This window comes from Ranitomeya imitator, chromosome 4, assembly GCF_032444005.1.
Source record: "Ranitomeya imitator isolate aRanImi1 chromosome 4, aRanImi1.pri, whole genome shotgun sequence".
Lineage (NCBI taxonomy): Eukaryota > Metazoa > Chordata > Amphibia > Anura > Dendrobatidae > Ranitomeya > Ranitomeya imitator.
Window position 1 is genome coordinate 182,053,477 of NC_091285.1, and position 21,545 is coordinate 182,075,021.

Consider the following 21,545-nt stretch of genomic DNA (forward strand, 5'->3'; position numbering starts at 1 on the left):
TGACACCCAGGCCAATAGAACCTCTGCACAACCCGTTCCTGCGTTTTTTCCACCCCTAGGTGTCCACCCAAGATGTGTGAATGGGCCATGTCCAACACTTTCCGTCTATACGGACCCGGCACTACCAACTGCTCTACCAACTCCTACCTTATTTTCGTGACCCGGTACAACAACTCCCCCCTCATCAGAAAATGGGGAAATCTTGTGTCTGCCCCCGGCTCCTGTACCACCCCATCAATAACTGTGACATTATTAAAGGCTTCCCTCAGAGTGGGGTCCCTATGTTGGGCAGTCCCAAAATTTTCACCGGTAACCTCTAACTCCAGAATGTCAGATGTAGGGGATACTTCCTCCTCATCCCCAACCAGAACACAAAAAGGAAACCTGTCTGCCTCTGGGTGTGGCGATACCCTTCCAGGGTTCACTGGTTCCCTGCTAGGGAGCTCAGAACCTTTTCCCCACAAATCCCAAAACAAACAGAAATCCCGGCCAATAATTATAGGGTGCAACAAGTCCTGAACGACGCCGACTATGTGGGGCTCAGTGCCACATGCCGTTTCAATGTCCACCCTGGCCATAGGGTAGTCCTTTGCATCACCATGTATGCACCGCACTCCGACCTTCTTTCCCGGGAGCAGGTGGAGAGGAAAAGTGGCCCTCACCAGGGTCACTAGGCTCCCCGAGTCTAACAGTGCCGTTACTGCTCGCCTTGCCCTGGATGGCGGTTGCCAGAAGCTGCATCTGCTGCTTATGCTCCTGCTGGCTCTGCCGTTGCTCCTGCTGGCTCTGTTGTATCTGCTGCTGGCTCTGTTGTATCTGCTGCTGGCTCTGTTGTATCTGCTGCATCAACAGCCTGTTGGTCTCTTGCTGCCTTTGCTCCTGCTGTGACTGCATCTGGACCAAGTGTTTCAGCAGGTCCTCCATTTTCTCCGGCAATGCTTGCTGGCTTGCAACAGACTTGACCCAGGACATTCAAAATAAACTTACGTCTCCGCTGGGAACGCTGCCCGCATTCTCCACCAATTGTAGGGATTTCACTCACTCAGGTGCGACGGCTGAGACTCAGGAGGCACGTTCCTTGAAAAGTTCACAGGGTTTATTGCATCATAAACCACATGGCAAAATAAGAGAAAGGAAATAGCCTTTGGCTCAGGAAAGAAAAAAACAAGTGTCCAGTCCTTCCGGCTCAGTCCTGGAGCCTTGACACACTCAGGAGGGTTCCACCTCCACACATATCTGCTGTGTAAAGCATTAGCCAGTCTTATATAGAGCTAACCACACCCAGTAACCCATCACATGATTAGCCATGTGGTCTGACATCACCACAGGTCCTGAAACACATATATATACAAGGTTATGTGCAAGAAAGAAATACTCCGGGCTACATTACAGCAACAAGGCACTTATGTGGCACATACCTCCCGTCGACTACACACCCGTTAGCCATGCTACAGTGTTTAAATACAGTGCCTTGCGAAAGTATTCGGCTCCCTGGAACTTTTCAACCTTTTCCCACATATCATGCTTCAAACGTAAAGATACCAAATGTGAATTTTTGGTGAAGAATCAACAACAAGTGGAACACAATTGTGAAGTTGAATGAAATTTATTGGCTTTTTTAAATTTTTGTGGAAAATCAAAAACTTTCAGTGCAGCAAACTCACTCCAGAAGTTCATTGTGGATATCTGAATGATCCAATGTTTTCCTAAATGCCTAATGATGATAAATATAATCCACCTGTGTGTAATCAAGTCTCCGTATAAATGCACCTGCTCTGTGATAGTCTCAGGGTTCTGATTGAAGCACAGAGAGCATCAAGGAGACCAAGGAACACAACAGGCAGATCCGTGATACTGTTGTGGAGAAGTTTAAAGCCGTATTTGGATACAAAATTATTTCCAAAACTTTAAACATCCCAAGGAGCACTGTGCAAGCGACCATATTGAAATGGAAGGAGTATCATACCACTGCAAATCTACCAAGACCCGGCCGTTTCTCTAAACTTTCATCTCAAACAAGGAGAAGAATGACCAGAGATGCAGCCAAGAGGCCCATGATCACTCTGGATGAACTGCAGACATCTACAGCTGAGGTGGGACAGTTTGTCCATAGGACAACAATCAGTTGTACACTGCACAAATCTGGCCTTTATGGAAGAGTGGCAAGAAGAAAGCCATTTCTCAAAGATATCCATCAACAGTGTCATTGCAAAAAGCCACCTGGGAGACACACCAAACATGTGGAAGATGGTGCTCTGGTCAGATGAAACCAAAATCGAACTTTTTGACAACAATGCCAAATGATATGTTTGGCGTAAAGGCAACACAGCTCATCACCCTGAACACACCATCCCCACTGTCAAACGTGATGCAGCATCATGGTTTGGGCCTGCTTTTCTTCAGCAGGGACAGGGAAGATAGTTAAAATTGATGGGAAGATGGATGGAGCCAAATACAGGACCATTCTTGAAGAAAACCTGTTGGAGTCTGCAAAAGACCTGAGACTGGGAGAAAGATTTGTCTTCCAACAAGACAATGATCCCAAACATAAAGCAAAATCTACAATGGAATGGTTCACAAATAAACGTATCCAGGTGTTAGAATGGCCAAGTCAAAGTCCAGACCTCAATCCAATCGAGAATCTGTGGAAAGAGCTGAAAACTGCTGTTCACAAACAATCTCCGTCAAACCTCAGTGAGCTCGAGCTGTTTGCCAAGGAAGAATGGGCTAGAATTTCAGTCTCTCGATGTACAAAACTGATAGAGACATACCCCAAGCGACTTGCAGCTGTAATCGCAGCAAAAGGGGGTTCAACAAAGTATTAAGTTAAAGGGGCCGAATAATATTGCACGCCCCACTTTTCAGTTTTTGAATTTCCACAAAAATTTAAAATAACCAATACATTTCGTTCAACTTCACAATTGTGTTCCACTCGTTGTTGATTCTTTACCAAAAATTTACATTTGGTATCTTTATGTTTGAAGCATGATATGTGGGAAAAGGTTGAAAAGTTCCAGGGAGCCGAATACTACTGCAAGGCTCTGTATTTTTGTAATCCGATTTGTGTGTGATACATCAGCACTAAATAGTCTAATTTGGTGAAGTGAAGTTAGAAAAATATAGCTATAAATTAAATTTATGGGATCAAATAACTAAAAATTCTCACATGCATATGTATTCACCTCTTTTGTTAAGAAGCCCCTAATAATTTCTTATTTCTGGTGCAAGCAATTAGTTTAATAAGTCACATGCTTAGTGAAATAAAGTCCACCTGTGTGCAATCTAAGTGTCACATGGTGTGTCAGTATATATACACCTTTTCTGAAAGGCCCCAGAGACTACAACACCGTTAAGCAAGAGGCACCACTAACCAATCAACATCGTGAAGACCAAGGAGATCTCCAAACAAGTCCGAGACAAAGTTTCACTTTTTGTATTGAAGAACTGAAATTAACTTTTTGATAATATTTTAATTTTGTAAGAAGCACTTGTATTTGTTGTTTACTTTACAAAAAAAGATAACCAAATGTTCACAGGTGTAGGCATGTTCTTTACATAAACTGATGCAAACCTTCAAAAAATAGTAAAATTCCAGGTTGTATTGTAGCAAAATAAAGTATGCCAAGGTATGGTAGGTGAATACTTTCGCAAGCCACTGTATATATACAGTCGGAAAGAAGCATTGTTTCCTACTGTGATGCCTGCTTTGTTGTTGGGATACTTTTTACATAATGTGCATTTTTTATGTTTTGCAGCTGTAATTGGTGCTGGGATTGGGGGTTCAGCTGTCACTTACTTTCTCCATCAGCACTTTGGACCCCACGTGCAGATTGACGTTTACGAGGCTGACCGTGTTGGTGGGAGATTGGCCACCCTAACTGTGAATAGCCAGCTGTATGAATGTGGCAGCCCATCAATTCACTCCTTAAACTTACACATGCAAGATTTTGTCAAGCTCTTGGGTGAGTCTTTGTATGTATACACTGAAGGCTACGTTCAGTATCTGTAAACCAAAACCAGGAGTGGGCGATAAATGCAGAAGTGGTGACGTGTTTCTATTATACTTTTCATCTGATTGTTCCACTCCTGGTTTTGGCTTACACATATTGATGTAAAAGACTGACCAAATACTGAACGTGGCCTAAGCCTGATGTTTAGTGTACTATTTAATACATTTGTCGCTGTTTCCTTATCACTCATATGTAAAGGGAACCTGTCACCCCCAAAATCGATGATGAGGTAAGCCCACCGTCATCAGGGGCTTATCTACTACATTCTGTAATGCTGTAGATAAGCCGCCGATGCTACCTGAAAGACGAGAAAAAGAGGTTAGATTATACTCACCCAGGGGCGGTCCTGCTCCGATGGGTGTCTCAGGTCCGTAACAGCGCCTCCCATCTTCATTCCATGACGTCCTCTTCTGGTCTTCACGCCGCGGCTCCGGCGCAGGCGTACTTTGCCCTGTTGAGGGCAGAGCAAAGTACTGCAGGCGCCGGAAAGGTCAGAGAGGCCCGGCGCCTGCGCACTGCAGTACTTTACTCTGCCCTCAACAGGGCAGACAAAGTATACCTGCGCCGAAGCCGCGGTGTGAAGACCAGAAGAGGACGTCATGGAATGAAGATAGGAGGCGCCGGAGCGGACCTGAGACACCCATTTGACCAGACCGCAGCGGGACCGCCCCTGGGTGAGTATAACCTAACTTCTTTTTCTCCTCTTTCAGGTTACATCGGGGGCTTATCTACAGCATTACAGAATGCTGTAGATAAGCCCCTGATGACTCTGAGCTTACCTCACCATCGATTTTGGGGGTGACAGGTTCCCTTGAAATTGCCTTTGGGCAATAAACGCTAGCAAGGACTTTTTTCTGCTGGAACAAAGGATTGGATATGTTGAAATCTTACATGCCCAAACTCTCTTTCCACCTACATTTGAGTCCGTGAAGAAGTCAGAAGTCCCTCATACACTTTTAATCACTTGACAAAGTATAAGGTTGGACAACTTTATCTCCTCCCCTACTATTGTACGCTGTGTTGTGTGCAGGATTCTGAAGTGGGCTCAGGAACTGTAAAGGTACCTTCACACTCAGCAACTTTACAACGAGAACGACAACAATCCGTGACGTTGCAGCGTCCTGGATAGCGATCTCGTTGTGTTTGACACGCAGCAGCAATCTGGATCTCGCTGTGCCATTGCTGGTCGGAGCTAGAAGTCCAGAACTTTATTTGGTCGTCAGGTCGGCGTGTATCGTCATGTTTGACAGCAAAAGCAACGATGCCAGCAATGTTTTACATGGAGCGAACAACCAGCTACAATGATAAGTGAGTCGCCGTTACGTCACAGGATCGCTCCTGCATCGTTCTGGAGCTGCTGTGTTTGACGTCTCTACAGCGACCTAACAGCGACGCTGCAGCGATCGGCTCGTCTATATCGCTGCAGCGTCGCTGAGTGTGACGGTACCTTAAGAAGGAACCGGAGCTTGCACCAATTGCTGCTGTTTATTCAAGGTGCCACTGTCAATCACTGACCACAGCATTCAAATGGCTTGATTGCCCACACCATCACACACTGCTGATAGCTCCTGTCACTGCAATCTTGGTTCTTCTGTGAAGCTGGCCCTCACAATATAGAGAATGTCATTTTTATTATACTATATATTGTAATACTTTATTATATATATATAAGTGATCAAACAATCTCAGGTAAAAATCCTCTAACAAAACTAAAAAATATAGTATAAAATATAAAAAAATTAGAGTTTCAGTCACTCCCTTCTTCCTAATAAATAAAAATAGGGAAAAAATTACCATCTTTGGCATCTCCGCGTCCGTAAATGTCCAGTCAATCAAAATGTAAAATTAATTACCCCTTACGATAAATATTGTAAAGACAAAAATTAAAAAAACTCTAAAATTGTGATTTGTCAATTTCCTCAAAGGAATAAAAACGTAATACGTAACCCAAAATATAGCCAATAACATATCAACTTGCCATGCAAAAACATGACCTCACACAGGTCTATCCACTGAACAATATAAAGTTATGGGTCCCAGAAAATAGCACTAAAACTGAAAAATATCTGTGTATATAGATCTGAATATTTTAGGCCACTACATTATATGAAAAAACTATTCATCGTGGTAAAACAATAGTGGCTCAGGGCGGTTACACTTTGCTGTATAAGGCCACATGCACATGTTGAGTATTTGGTCAGTATTTTACCTCAGTATTTGGCTGCCGTCACACTAGCAGTATTTGGTCAGTTTTTTACCTCAGTATGTGTAAGCCAAAACCAGGAGTGGGTGATAAATGCAGAAGTGGTGACGTGTTTCTATTATACTTTTCCTCTGATTGTTCCACTCCTGGTTTTGGCTTACAAATACTGAGGTAAAATACTGACCAAATACTGAGCGTGTGACCGTGGCCTTAATATACAATAGGTGCCATTTACCAATCCAGATTGACACAAAAATACTGTATTCTTGCTGCTTTCCTGCTGGCAGATACTTCTATACAGAAAAGTCCTGATAATGGTAGCAGACAAATTAGGCTGTGTGCACACGTTGCAGATTTTTCGCGTTTTTTTGGCTATATATACGCATAAAAAACTCATACATTATGCATCCCATCGTTTAGAATGCATTCCGCAATTTTTGTGCACATCATGCGTTTTTTTCTGCAAAAAAAAGCATCGCGGTAAAAAACGCATCATGTTTATTAATTCTGCGGATTTTTCGCGTTTTTCCCGCTATTTAATGCATTGGGAAGCTCCGGAAAAAAACACACGAAAAACGCATCAAAACCGCGAGAAAAACGCATGCGGATTTCTTGCAGAAAATGTCCGGTTTTGCTCAGGAAATTTCTACAAGAAATCCTGAACGTGTGCACATAGCCTTACACATTTTTCCATCGATGGCCAGCTGTAACGACAATTTTTATTCCATAATAAGGGTTAAAGCATCGGAAAGAGTTGGCCGGAAAGAGTGCTATTTTCAACGGAGAGCATTTGGTTCTGGAGGAGACAGACTGGTATCTCCTAAATCTTTTCCGTCTCTGGTGGCATTATGGAATCAGTTTCTTGAGACTGCAGATGTGGGTGGAGGAGGTCATGGAAAAATTTATGAGGTTAGTTTTTAGTCAAATATTTTCATGTGCGTTTCCTATATCTGCTCCACGTTATGTGAACATCTCCTAAGTCTCCATAATGTGCAGTACGCTTGTCTCAGCACGGTAACAAAAGCGTAATGTGAGGCTAGAGAATTTGTTTTCACTGAACAATCCCTTTAAGTGTGTTAAAGAGGTTTTCGCAGTTTAGTGAAAATAATTTTTACTCCATTAAGGCGTCATTGGTGAGCGACCATTTTGGTTTGGATATTCATTAATTAGTTGGAGTATAGAGTAGTTACAAAAATTGAATCTGTCTTGTATTACATTTCTCTATCTGTGCATAAGGCCTGGATTCACACCATATATTACAGTCCGAAATGCCAGATCTGGCGGCCGGTGTCCATGCCCAAACTTACAGCCTCGTATATATCTATGGAGCTGTAAGTTAACGGGAGACCTGCGGACAGTCCAAGCCTTGTGTTCCATGTACGAACCCGGCCTTACATGGACAGCTCTTTGATTTTAGAGCGCGCCATGTAATGATTCTTATACCCCAAGGTGGCACTTGCTGTTTCACACCACTGCAGTTCGCAGTGGATCTTTCTCCAGTGCGTAGTCTTAGCATAAAAAAAACCCATAATAAATCTGTTGTGTATTTTTTTTTACAGAGTGTATAAATATCAAGCTCATGAATACGCTTTCTCGACTATAGAAGGGCTCCTCCGCTCACTGGGAGGGGATCACTTTGTAAATATGACCCAGAAGTCGGTTGGGGAATCTCTGCAGGGTATTGGAGTGTCGCAACGGTTCATTGACGATGTGATCAGTGCTGTAGTGAAAGCCAGCTATGGACAATCCGTGGCAATCCCAGCACTAGTTGGTAAGTGGGGAAAAAATAATCTTATCAGCAATTTTCAGGGGGATTTTACTGCAATCGAGGCTGAAACTGTCTTGATTTTCAATACATATTAATGAAGCCCCTCACTCTATGATTCCAACTACATCTCTTCTAACTATTGTGTCATATTCAAGGATCCCTAAAATATAACTTTTAATATATAAAGTTTAAAAAGTATTCCAAAATTGGAGACAAGTAACAAAATTTAAATATATAGATACCATAGGGAATAATATAGATATCAATAATGTGTCCTGTTGGGCCCTATAAATATACTAGAATGACCCCTGCCTAACAGTGGAGGTTGGCACCCTAAGTTTCAGTCGTAGGCGCCCCCACTCCGCGGCGGCTAGCCCTCCTGTCCCTATGAATCCCTATGATCAATAAAATGATGTCCCAATACACCCATTGCCCATGTGAAAAAAAACACAAAATTTGTTTAAAGAAAAATAGAAAAAAAATGAAATAATAAATAGAGAGGTTTTTACCCTTATAATAAACGCTCTGATTTGCTCCCAAATGGGAAATATGGGAAATAACATCCCCATTGTAGAAAAATGTCTGTATCAATCTATAGGCAAATACAATGTAAGAGATTATATACTTGTCTCATTTGTTCTACAGCATTGCTAAGAGGAAGCAAGCACTCTGCATTCTTTGTCACTTTTTCTCACCCTAGATGACCAGCAAATACCATGATGTCTGTTTATATAGGGACAGGAGGGCGAGCCGCCGTGGAGTGGGGGCGCCTACCGCTGAAACAGTGATTTTTGGTGATATAGGATCTTGATAGATTTGTCTTTGGTGGATAAAATATTGTGTTATATTCCACTGTGACCCCCTATAAGCAGAAAAGTGGGATTAAATTCAGAGTGGTTGACCGATTCAGCCGATGTTCTAATGTGTATGGGGATGGCGGTCAACTGATGGTCGGAGAGATGTCCTTCGCACTTGTCCAGTTTTGGACTACTGGATCACATTGTTCTCCAGGAGATACGCTGCCATGTGAAATGTCAGATGGTGGCTCTCTTCTAGAGAACGCAGGAGGACAAGCACTCCTGTGTATGGGAGAGTGGGCTGAGAAGTCTGTCTGCTGAACAATCATCTGACAGCCATCTAAGGCCGGAGTCAAATTAGCGGATCACATCCGATACGAGAGCATGGGATGCGATGTACTAATGACCCTCATCCCCAGCTCTGTGCGCATGATCTGAGTGTCAGTGCTCTGTGCTCCGATCTTACAGCGCAGCTGCGGAGGAGACGGAGAAAGTAATTTCTCCATCTCCTATATTGCTGGTGTCCGCAGGAATCGAACTGCGCTCGGGTGATCTCCAAGTGCAGTGCGATGTTTCACACGCAAACATAGATTTATATGGGTGGATGCGATCCAAATTTCGCATGCTGCATTTTTTCCATCCAATCAGAGCAGAAAAGAACCGTAGGATTAAATTGGTATGCGTGCAATCAGATTTTTAATCGGATTGCATTTGTTTGATTTAATCGCAAGTGGGAGCGAACCATAACTTGTCTGGCCAGCTTTGGAGAACTCTTTTGGTCGAAATTGATCCCAACAGAATTCCCCAGAAACATGCATGCTGGCAACAAGCTTATCTCCTGTGGATACAGGGGGAAGTGACTCCCATACACATTACTTGGTTGGTCAATCGTTACCCTATGTGCCCTGATTAGCTCATCTGCTTCTCAACGTAACGCTCTCACCAAGGATTTGTCACAAACTACTGAAATGCTGTAACAGTTTGCTCCATTGTTGCTGAAAATGAAGTATTTTGCGATCACTGTCACGTGTCCTCTCTTAGGTGCCATGTCTTTGGCGGGAGCTCAGGGAAATATGTGGTCTGTAGAAGGTGGTAATAAGCTGGTCTGTTCGGGTTTGCTGAAGCTGACAAAAGCTAATGTGATCCATGCAAGAGTGACTGCGGTGTCTCTACACAACACAGGTAAATGTTTGTCACCAGAGTGACCGTAAAGGTCTAGAGATGTGAGTCTTACAGAGAACCTGTCATCAGAGGTTACTTTTTACGCTTATTTTCTCCTTCTGTTCCCCTGAGCATTTCTTTTTTTTTTTACATTTGCCATTGGTTCCTGAAATTTTTAGTGATAATTTATATGGACTTTACTAAGGTGGCTCATATGATTGTCTAGGGCGAGTTTTTAGGATCCTCATCATAATTACCCTGTGACCTACACCCACATAGTAAAGACCATATAAATTAGCACTAAATAAAAAGGTCCAAATCTCCGAAACCGTATGACGGACTCATAAGACCAAATATGGCATCTTTACACTTGGTCCTTTCCAATGTTTAATCCTCCTGGAAATACATTTAATACCCTTGACAATAGGGTATTCCTCCGTCAATATCAGAACTGATCAGTTTTTATGTATTTTTTAAAATTATTTTAACATCATAGAGAATAAATAATATCTTCTCTTTAATCTATAGGTCATTATGATTGTGGTGATACCAAATTACTTTGATACTATTTTAAATAAAATATATTCTCTTTTTAAAATAAAGTGTTATTTATTAATTTTTTTTTTTACATCCTTTTTTCACTATGATCAACAAAACTTGTTTAATGCTTTGAAATACTTGGTACATCAAAACATTATCAGTGTAACATCGACAGACAATTTATTAGGCACCCTTCCAGCACCTTGTAGTTAAGGCAGGGGACATTGATGAGCTGACAGAAGGAGCCCTCTCCCTCTGTCAATTTCTTTAGAGTATGAAGTGAATAAGAGCTGAGCTGCAGTACCTGGGAACAGCCACAAGAGCAGAGCAGTGTTGTTCTGGCTCTATGCACAGTTTACATCTGGCTGCCTCTGGAGCTGATCATAGAGCTGTCAGATGACAGTCTCCCACCGGTCTGATATTTATAACCTACATTAAGTCCATCTTCAGCTAATTTGAGATTTTCTAAAACTTTCTATCTTGATTTAGTCTTCAACTCATTGTGAGCTTTCCATCTATACAATGCTTTGCTTATATATAAAAAAAAAAAAATTGGTGTGATGAAATCTATTTCACTGTGTGAGTAATCACTTGTCCATTTTTCCCAAAAAATTAATCAATTACCGTATATACTCGAGTATAAGCCGACCCCCCTAATTTTGCCACAAAAAACTGGGAAAGCCTAATGACTCGAGTATAAGCCTAGGGTGGAAAATGCAGCAGCTACTGGTAAATTTCAAAAATAAAAATAGATACCAAATAAAAGTAAAATTAATTGAGACATCAGTAGTTTAAGTGTTTTCAAATATCCATATTCAACCAGGAGCCCCATATAATGCTCCATACAGTTCATGATGGCCCCATAAGATGCTCCATACAAAATACGCCCCATATAATGCTCCATACAGTTTATGATGGGCTCCATAAGATGCTCCATATTAAAATATGCCCCATATAATGCTGCAGAAATGTTGATTATGGCCCCATAAGATGCTCCAGAGATATTTGACCCATATAATGCTGCACATATACTGATTATGGCCCCATAAGATGCTCCATAGAGATATGTTATGTTTGCTAATGACAGGTGTTATGAAGGCAATCCAGAAACACAGTGTGCTTAGCGATCAGAGCGCACACAGTGATCTGACAAATACCCAAAAATACAAGAACGAGCTCTGAGACGTGGAAACTCTGTAGACTGCACACCTGATCCTATCCTAAACACAACTAAAAGCGGCTGTGGATTGCGCCTAACAACTACCTAGGCAACTCGGCACAGCCTAAGAAACTAGCTAGCCTGAAGATAGAAAAATAGGCCTGACTTGCCCCAGAGAAATTCCCCAAAGGAAAAGGCAGCCCCCCACATATAATGACTGTGAGTAAGATGAAAAGACAAAACGTAGGGATGAAATAGATTCAGCAAAGTGGGGCCCGATATTCTAGGACAGAGCGAGGACAGTAAAGCGAACTTTGCAGTCTACAAAAAACCCTAAAGCAAAACCACGCAAAGGGGGCAAAAAAACCCCACCGTGCCGAACTAACGGCACGGCGGTACACCCTTTGCGTCTCAGAGCTTCCAGCAAAACAAAAGACAAGCTGGACAGAAAAAAAGCAACAAAAAAGCCAAAAGCACTTAGCTATACAGAGCAGCAGGTCACAGGAACAATCAGGAGAAGCTCAGATCCAACACTGAAACATTGACAAGGAGCAAGGATAGCAGCATCAGGCGGAGTTAAGTAATGAAGCAGTTAACGAGCTCAGCAGAACACCTGAGGGAGGAAGCTCAGAAGCTGCAGTACCACTTGTGACCACAGGAGTGAATTCAGCCACAGAATTCACAACAGAGATATTTGCCTCATATAATGCTGCACATGGCCCATAAGATGCTCTATACAGATATTTGCCCCATATAATGCTGCACATGGCCCCATAAGATGCTCCATACAGATATTTGCCCCATATAATGCTGCACATGGCCCCATAAGATGCTCCATACAGATATTTGCCCCCATATAACGCTGCACTTGGCCCCATATGATGCTCCATTCAGATATTTGCCCCATATGCTGTTGCTGCGATTAAAAAAATCAAAAATCACATACTCACCTCTCAGGCCCCCGGCACTTGCTATATTCACCAGCTCCCCGTTCAACCGCCTCCCGCCGCTGTGTCTTCCCCGTCCTCTGCACTGACTGTTCAGGCAGAGGGCGGCACGCACTAATCGTGTCATCGCGCCCTCTGACCTGACCGTCAGTGCAGAGGATGGGGAAGACGCAGCGGCGCCAATGGTGGAACGTGGAGCAGGTGAATATCGCGCACTACGTTATACTCACCTGCTCCTGGAGCGGTCCCTGCACGTCTGTTCCCCGGCGCCGTCAGCTTCTTCCTGTAGTGAGCGGTCACATGGTACCGCTCATTACAGTAATGAATATGCGGCTCCACCCCTATGGGAGTGGAATCAGGTCCATATTCATTACTGTAATGAGCGGTACCATGTGACCGCTCACTACAGGAAGAAGCTGCCGGCACCCAGAGAACCAGGAACGTGCAGGGACCGCACCAGGAGCAGGTGAGAATTATTAGACAGCTGCCGCTCCCCCTCCCCTGCCGACCCCTGGGTATGACTCGAGTATAAGCCAAGAGGGGCAATTTCAGCCTAAAAAAATGGACTGAAATTCTTGGCTTATAATCGAGTACATACGGTATGTATAAATTTAGTGCTTTATGTAAAGAAAAAAATGCCAAAGAATATCTGGAGCACTTTAGAACGCCTGTTCCATCTGCAATAAGCTCCAAATCATTCACAACCTCTATACGTCTCGTAACCTATCCTTCCTGGGCCTCATCGAAACATGGCTGACACCCTCCCACACTGCCTTGTCCTCGTCGCTGTGTTACGGTGGCCATCACTTCACCAACACTCCTCGCCCTGGCAATAGACGTGGTGGAGGAGTGGGTCTTCTCCTTTCTAACAACTGCACCCAACCCAATTCCACCACTACCCTCTCGTCCTCCCTTCTTTTGAAGTTCACTCTATCTATTCACTGTCCCTCCAAGTGGCCATCAAATAAATACTACTAATAATCGGTCAAAACCATTGCAGTCCAAAATCATGGAAAAAAAATCTCAAATATCCAATTCAAATGAGGTTTTAATTTCTTCATTTAATCCTTAACAGGCATGCTAATAAGAATTTGATTTTATGTATCATCTAATGAACATGGATTGCTTTTGTTTAGCCTCTATGTTAGTCGTATGAAATGTCCTACATTCCCCACTAGAGGTAGCCACAACCTTACAATGTCCCGCTAGTTGCATTTCTTGATTGTCTTTAGAACTTTCTCCTATATAAATGACTGCTATATTCAGAGCAAACTTTTACTAAAAATGCAAAATACTAAGCAGAGCTCCTAATCAGGTAGTGTTCACCATTTTTTGTTGGAAAAGCAACACATCATAACGTTTCACTGGTATATTATATGTATAGGGGGAGGTTGAGAAATGCACAGACGTTGTACGGTGACGTGTTATTTTTGCACTTTTCATTGCACCATTTATTCTATCTGATTCCTTTACAGAGAAGAAGCATCTGTACGAAGTCCAGTATGAGCAGGACGGTACTCTTGGTTCAGATTACTATGACTTGGTGATTGTGGCTGCCCCTCTGCACAAAGCCGGATACCCCATCTCGTTTCTAAACCTCCAGCCTTCTCTTCCTGACCCTATCGGTTCTTACCATAGGGTAGTCTCTTCCATTGTCCATGGCTACCTCAATTCCTCCTACTTTGGTTTTTCAGATCCCAAACTTTTTCCTTTTTCAAGTATTCTCTCCATGGACACACCAGATGCTGTATTCCATAGTCTAGAAAGTCTTTGCCCAGTGAATGTATCAGTGGGTTTTCGCCGGAAGCCTCCACAGGAAGCCGCGGTGTATCGGGTGCTGTCTCAAAGGCCTCTAGACAGAAAAGAACTGAAGACCCTGTTTAAGTCTTACTACTCTGTTCAAGTAATCGAGTGGCAGGCTTTTCCCAGCTATGCCACTGCTGGGTCCTCTAGGCCGTTGCCTCCCATTATTCTTCATGATGGTCTCTATTACCTCAATGGTGCAGAGTGGGCTGCTAGCTCTGTGGAGATGAGCGCAGTTGCGGCCAAAAATGTGGCACTTTTGGCTTTCAATCGCTGGTTTGAACTCAATGAGAAAATAGACCAGCAGGATCTAATGCACAAACTGAAGACCGAGCTATAGGGCAATTATGACACAGCCCAATTATGTGACTCTTTATCATGGCATTATTCATTTAACACTGGACTTCATGGCACCGTGTATTCCCAGCTGGATCTCCCGGGCTTGGCAGCTTTCTTACCAGATCTGGAGTTGGGTTATGATATCATCATGTATACATTTGCTTGAAATTACTGGAAGTTTTTATTTTATTAAGGATTGAATGAACAAACTTTGTGATGTGTGCCCCATTTTTTCACCGTAACTATTTTTACTGTATCAGCTTTGGACTTGAATCACTTCATTGTAAACTGAATGCACAAGCTATGTACCTGCTAATAGTGGGGCGACAGAAGCCACGTAACTCTACATAATCAAAAATGGACATTCTTTTGTGCATCCATAGTGTAATTTAACTTCTAACTTATGATGACGCTATTAATGTATGATTTTTCGGGGCCTTGACTTACAGAAATGCCAGTAGCCAATTTCAAGAGAACTTTTGTCTATGATTGTAGGTTTTAAACTGAACGGCCTGATTCAAGTTCAGCACTTACACTTCGTATTTTGGGAAAGCTGTGCATCAGAAAAAAAAAATTACATGCATTCTAGTGGCAGCAAATAAAAAATGAAAACAAAGGTTAATTTATTTTATATTTACTATTATTGCCTTATATTTGTAGACCTGAGCGTCCCTGATTTCAGCCCTTTAATGCCCAGCCATAGGTCATCAATATCAGATCAGTGGTGGTCCGACACATGGCATTCCCACTGATCAGCTGTTTATATCAGCTCCAACAATATGTAGAGTGGATCAGCACAGCACCGTACACTGATAGTGGCCCTCCCGGTATGGCAGATCAGCTTCTATTCACATGAACACAATGTACAATGTAACTTTCATTTAAGATGCAGCATTATTTTTTTTGCAAAAAATCATTGTGAACTTGAGTTATTGTTGCGTTATAATATTAAGTACAATTCATTTTTGTGGTTGAATGATTCTGCATCTTAAAAATATCCCACAACTTGCTGTTTGAAAACCAAAAAATAACTCTTTCAACCCTTCTATTAAAGTCTTTCAGTTTTGTATGGTACTGACTGGGAAGTGCACTAGAGAAGAAGTCAATATAGCTATCTCCAGTTGTATAACATACAGTACCACCTGAAAATTTTTAGGCAGGCGTGAAATAGGCAAGAATAGTCTCAAAAATAGAAGTGTTTATTTATTATTTGCAAAATGGAAAGTGAATGAGCAAAAGAGATATTTAAATCAAATTTAATGTTACACATCTATCCTGGGCTCTGCTTCCTTCACCTGGGTCCGCTGCCCTCTGCTCCATGTCAGGTTTTCAAGTTGCCCAGTGTAGACCATGACATAATCTCCCTAGACATATCTAAGCCCCATTAAGACACACACCTGTATCTTGGGATTGAGAATCTAGTCCTATGTTTGGTGTGTTCCACCATCTGTGCTTTGTGTTTGGGCTTGCATTTATACCTGCTGGGTTGTACTTCATCCGTCCTGGTGCCTATGAGATTCCTCTGTGTGCCAAGTCCTCATTGCCCATATGCCTTCCAGCTTGATTCATCAACACCTTGGGTCCATGTGCCCACCTGGACCTGGGGCTTAGAGAATTCTCGTCACTTGGTGAGCCTAACAGCAATCAATATTTGGTGTGACCACCCTTTCACTTCATAACAGCATCAATTCTTCCTGGAACACTTGCACCCAGGTTTTAAAGGAACTCGGCAGGGAGGTTGGTCCTAACTAGAGTTGAGCGAATTTGTTCGGGTTCCCTCTTACTTGGCAAGCTATAGCGCTTAGCGAATAAGCTGCAGAGTAAACCCAGCTTCCTGGATAGTGCCTGCTGATTGGCGCCGCAGCTGCTTTGTCATGACTGTGTCACAGTACATGCATGGAGAGACTGTTTGTTAGGCTCTCCATGCATTTGCTGTGACTGTGACATATGCAGCTACTGCTCCGATCAGCTGATCAGTCAGTGCGATCCAGGAAGCTGGGTTCCCTCTGCAGCTTTTCCGGTAAGCTTCTATAGTTTGCCAAGTAAGAGGGAACCCGAACAAATTCGCTCAACTCTAGTCGTAACATCTAGGAGTTCTGACCACACATATCCTGTGGATGTAGGCTTGCACAAATCCTTCTGTTTCATCATGTAATCCCAAACAAACGTAATGATGTTGAGATTAGATCTCTGTGAGGGCCAAATCACCACTTTCAGGTCTTTTTACATTACCAGGTTTTTCTTTATGATAAAGAGAGTTGTTAATGACACTGGCTTTTTGTTTAGGGTCGTTGTTTTGCTGCAAAATAAATTTGGCGCCAAATACCTCCTTGATGATATTGCATAATGGATAAGTATCTGTCTGTATTTCTCAGCATTGAGGCTACTGTTAATCTTCATCAAAATTCCAGCTCCATTTGCTGAAATAAGCTCCAAAATTGCATCATGCTTCAATGTTGCTTGCCGACATTCATTAAACAGGTATGCAAAATTTGGGTTTATGAAAATTGTTTCAAACCCAAGGACTGATTCTGATGTTTTCTTATGCCCTGATTTAAAAAATACTTCTATTTTTAACCTTCACGTATGGATTTTGAACAAAATGAGCGTGAAATTACGTACAAGCAAGATGAACGAGAAAAATCTTTATTGTAGGCAAAAATGTACACATATAAATGTTAGTGAATATTCATGTTGCCACTGTATTGGAAATTAATTCTTGCGCTTTTCTCTTCAAAGCTTTTCTTGATACCTTTTCTCTTATAGAAGGCCTGCGGATCTTCTCTGTGAAGCATTCAGCAGTAGTCCTTCATAATTTTCACATTCCATCTCTTTGATATCCTGATGAAACCTTTCTCCTTGCTCTTCACAAACAGCACGACGGTTTTCAGGAAAGTACTCCAAATGGGAAATGTAAAAAATGTAACTTCAAATTTAGCAGACAACCCAAGGCTTTGAAATGTTTCATCATGTTCTCTATGATGGACTTAAATTTTGGATCTTTTTGATGTTACCTAGAAATTTCTTCACAACTTCTTTAAAAGAATCCCAAACCCTTTTCTCCAAAGTTTCCATTTTTGTTTCGGACATGATGTCGCAGGTGGCAGGGAACTTTAGTGAGATCAACTAAACTTACTGCAACTATGTTCTTGAATCCAGTTCGTAAAGATGTTATTGTTGGCCACCTTTTTAGCTCCAGTGACAATTCCTATCCCGGCTGTCCCATTCCCACAAAAAGCATGGGTACTTCGTGTATCCTCCTTGCTGCCGAAGAAGTTTCAGATCACCACATATTGACCATCTTTAATCCTCATAGGTAAGTTTAAGAATAAAGTCTAAATTCTCATAGCTTTCCTTCAAGTGCACAGAATGCCCTACAGGCAATGAAGCATACTTGCTGCCATTGTGTAGTAGCACAGCTTTCAGACTTTTGTTAATGAATCAAAAGTTTCTATTTGCTCTCCCACAGCTGCCAATCGCACCACAGTGTCCATTAATTTCTAACCAATCTATTGGCACCAAGATCAACCACCAAAGGTAATGAAAATGGGTCAAAATTTAGTGCAAGAAAAAGCCTATGGAGTCAGTGTTTGTGGAAAAAAACCTGTACATGATGGATTTTTTTCGATATTTTTACTGAGTTCAGCTATTGAAAGTTTATGAAAATCACATTACTTTTCCAACAATTTTACACTTGCAGACCTGTGTTATTATACCACTTTCCAGTCCTTCTGCGAACAGCCTTCTGTTACAGCCAAATATTTTACATGTTGACTCATCTGTCCAGATCACCAATGCATTTTTTGCACCCCGGTTTATTTATTTTTAATGAATTCCATGGTGCTGTACATGTGTACAGACTTTACATATAAATACAGTATTTTTCGGACTATAAAACTCACTGGACACTAGGGTTTAGAGGAGGAAAGTCGGAAAAAAAATTGAAGCAAAAAATGTGGAAAAATATTTAAAGGGAACCTGTCACCTGCAAAATCGAAGGTGAGCCCACCGGCATCAGGGGCTTATCTACAGCATTCTGTAATGCTGTAGATAAGCCCCCGATGTATCCTGAAAGATGAGAAAAAGAGATTAGATTATACTCGCCCAGGGGCGGTCCCACTGCGGTCCGGTCCGATGGGCATCGCGGTCTCCCATCTTCTTACGATGGCTTCCTCTTCTTGTATTCACGTTGCGGCTCCGGCGCAGGCGTACTTTGTCTGCCCTGTTGAGGGCAGTGCAAAGTACTGCAGTGTGCAGGCGCTGGGAAAGGTCAGAGAGGCCCGGCACCTGCGCACTGCAGTACTTTGCGACGCCCATTTGATCGGACCACCCACCCAGGTGAGTATAGTCTAACCTCTTTTTCTCATCTTTCAGGTTACATCGGGGGCTTATCTACAGCATTACAGAATGCTGTAGATAAGCCCCTGATGCTGGTGAGCTTAGCTGACCTTCGATTTTGGGGGTGACAGGTTCCCTTTAATATGTCTGCTGACACTGGTATGTGGAAGATCTTCTGGAGGGCCATGTATGGGGACAACAGTTTTGCACCATCTGAGTGGCTCTGCAACTGTTGCCAAATTACAGCTCCTATCATCCCAATCTATCCAATCATGAAGGAGGTTGTAGTTTTGTAACAACTGCAGGACCACATTGACAAGTGGCCGGGTAGTGGAATTTTAAAAAAAGGATGCTCATACAAATCATGGTGACAGGTTCTGTCATCACGATTTGTATGAGCCTCCTTTTTTAAATTTTGCACTAGCAACGCCCTTGTCGTGGAAGGCACTTGCACACATTCATGACTCGGCATTCTACAGCAAAATGGTGCCGGGGTGGCGCATGTGCAGAATTGGATGTCGGCTCAATGATGAGCCAAGATCTTGATCTGCATATGCCCTGCCAGCTGCTCCGCTGTGTTGGAAACTGTCGCCGGCTTCCTGCAACAGCGACCCTGCTCATGCCCCCTGGCACCGTGCTCCGCCACCGCTTCTCAACCCCCCCAACAGTGAGCCAGGTATATTCGGACTATAAGAAGCACCCCTATTTTCCTCCCAAATTTTTTGGGGAAAAAGTGCGTCTTATGGTTCTAAAAATAGGATAATACAAGTACAATACACAAACTACAATGATAGAATTGTTCAAAGGGCACTGGCTTACAATCTACAAGGTATTGGGGAAAGTCAGTAGGTTGCTCTGATGCTAATGAGATGGCAAGGGGTAATTGCAGGCTGTAGGCTCTCCTGAAGAGATGAATTTTTATGTTGCATCTGAAGGTTTCAATTGTAGGAGACATTCGGAGGTACAGAATTCCACAGGAATGCTTGTGAAAAATCTTGCAAGCGGTTAGAATGATGATTGGGAAATATCTTGGAAACAGTTGGGTGGGGAACTTATGAGGGCATAGGAAAGTAGGAGATTTTGTAAGGACCAAAGATCACATGTGGATGGGTATTGGGATATTGGTTCAGAGATGTATGAGGAGACCTGAGTATGGAGAGCCTTATAAGTCATTGTTAAATTAAACTGGATTCACTGGGATTGGCATAGGCAGAAAAGTAGCAAGGAGAATAGTTGGGCAGCTGAGCTAAGGCTAGACTGGCAGAGTGCGAGGGTGTTAGTTGAGAGACCACAAAGAAAGGTATTGCAGTAGTTGAGGCAGGAGATGATGGGGGCATGTGCTTACATAGTTATACGAAGTAAAAGCTGGACATAAATGTTGGCTCAAGGGATGGCTTCTTTAGGATGGGTGTGATAGTTGCATATTTGAAAGGAAAGGAAGATAAGAAACATGATAAGTTCAAAAGGTGGCTTACAGCTGGGATAAGCATGTTGGGGATGATATAGGATGGGATAGTCAAGCATACAGGTGGCGAGGTGTGACATGGAAAGAAAAATAGCAAGCTTTTAATCAGTTATTTTGGATTAGAAGCTTATGGGGAAAGGCTATGTTTATGTTTTCATGCAGAGTTGAGTCACTTGGCCTTGTTAGCATGTCGAAGGTATGGTTTTTGGCCAAAATTCTTGCATGAAGACCACTTCTGGCTAGACATTTCTGAACAGTAGATAGGTGTAGCTGGGTCCAACAGGTTGCTTCCAGTGCTTCTTTGATGGCATTTCTGGACATCTGATTTATAATAGAAGTATGATGGATCTGTCATCTATTGCAGTAAGTTTCCTTGGTCGACTACTGCCAATGTCTTGGTGTCCTCAATGTTGAGAAATACATGCCAATACATATTCATCATGCAGTACCATCATAGAGATGTGATTGCAGTTTTTAGTCTCCTTATCTCGGCATGCTTAGCATGTCAATCTCCATCTTCTTGGATATCGGTCAGAAGCCCCGAAACACAGTGTCTGTAAATTGATTCTGATTTGGCTTTTGTCCTAAGTCATGTGACAAGGCTCGTTAAAGGGTTGACATGGACTTTTAGGATTGCTACTTCCAATAGGAGACACTAGCGTTCTAGTCCTCTTCCTCTCTGAAGAAACAATTTGCATGAACAGCTACCAAATTTATATTCAACAACTGAGACCCTTAAGGTACAGTCACACTAAACGATATCGCTAGCGATCCGTGACGTTGCAGCGTCCTGGCTAGCGATATCGTTCAGTTTGACACGCAGCAGCGATCAGAATCCTGCTGTGATGTCGTTGGTCGCTGCAGAAAGTCCAGAACTTTATTTCGTCGCTGGACTTCCTGCTGACATCGCTGAATCGGCGTGTGTGATGCCGATTCAGCGATGTCTTCACTGGTAACCAGGGTAAACATCGGGTTACTAAGCGCAGGGCCGCACTTAGTAACCCGATGTTTACCC

General features: G+C 42.7%; 1 protein-coding gene across 1 annotated transcript in view; it reads left to right on the forward strand.

Annotated features, from left to right (window-relative positions):
- The window catches only part of PCYOX1L (prenylcysteine oxidase 1 like), a 30,502-nt gene extending 13,450 nt beyond the window's left edge, over positions 1 to 17,052 (forward strand). The window contains exons 2-6 of the mRNA XM_069764145.1: positions 3,756 to 3,962; positions 6,948 to 7,122; positions 7,773 to 7,984; positions 9,820 to 9,960; positions 14,061 to 17,052. Coding sequence (XP_069620246.1) covers positions 3,756 to 3,962; positions 6,948 to 7,122; positions 7,773 to 7,984; positions 9,820 to 9,960; positions 14,061 to 14,728 — 1,403 coding nt within the window. The 3' untranslated portion in view covers positions 14,729 to 17,052. The remainder of the gene's footprint in view (positions 1 to 3,755; positions 3,963 to 6,947; positions 7,123 to 7,772; positions 7,985 to 9,819; positions 9,961 to 14,060) is intronic.
- The last annotated feature ends 4,493 nt before the right edge of the window (positions 17,053 to 21,545 follow it).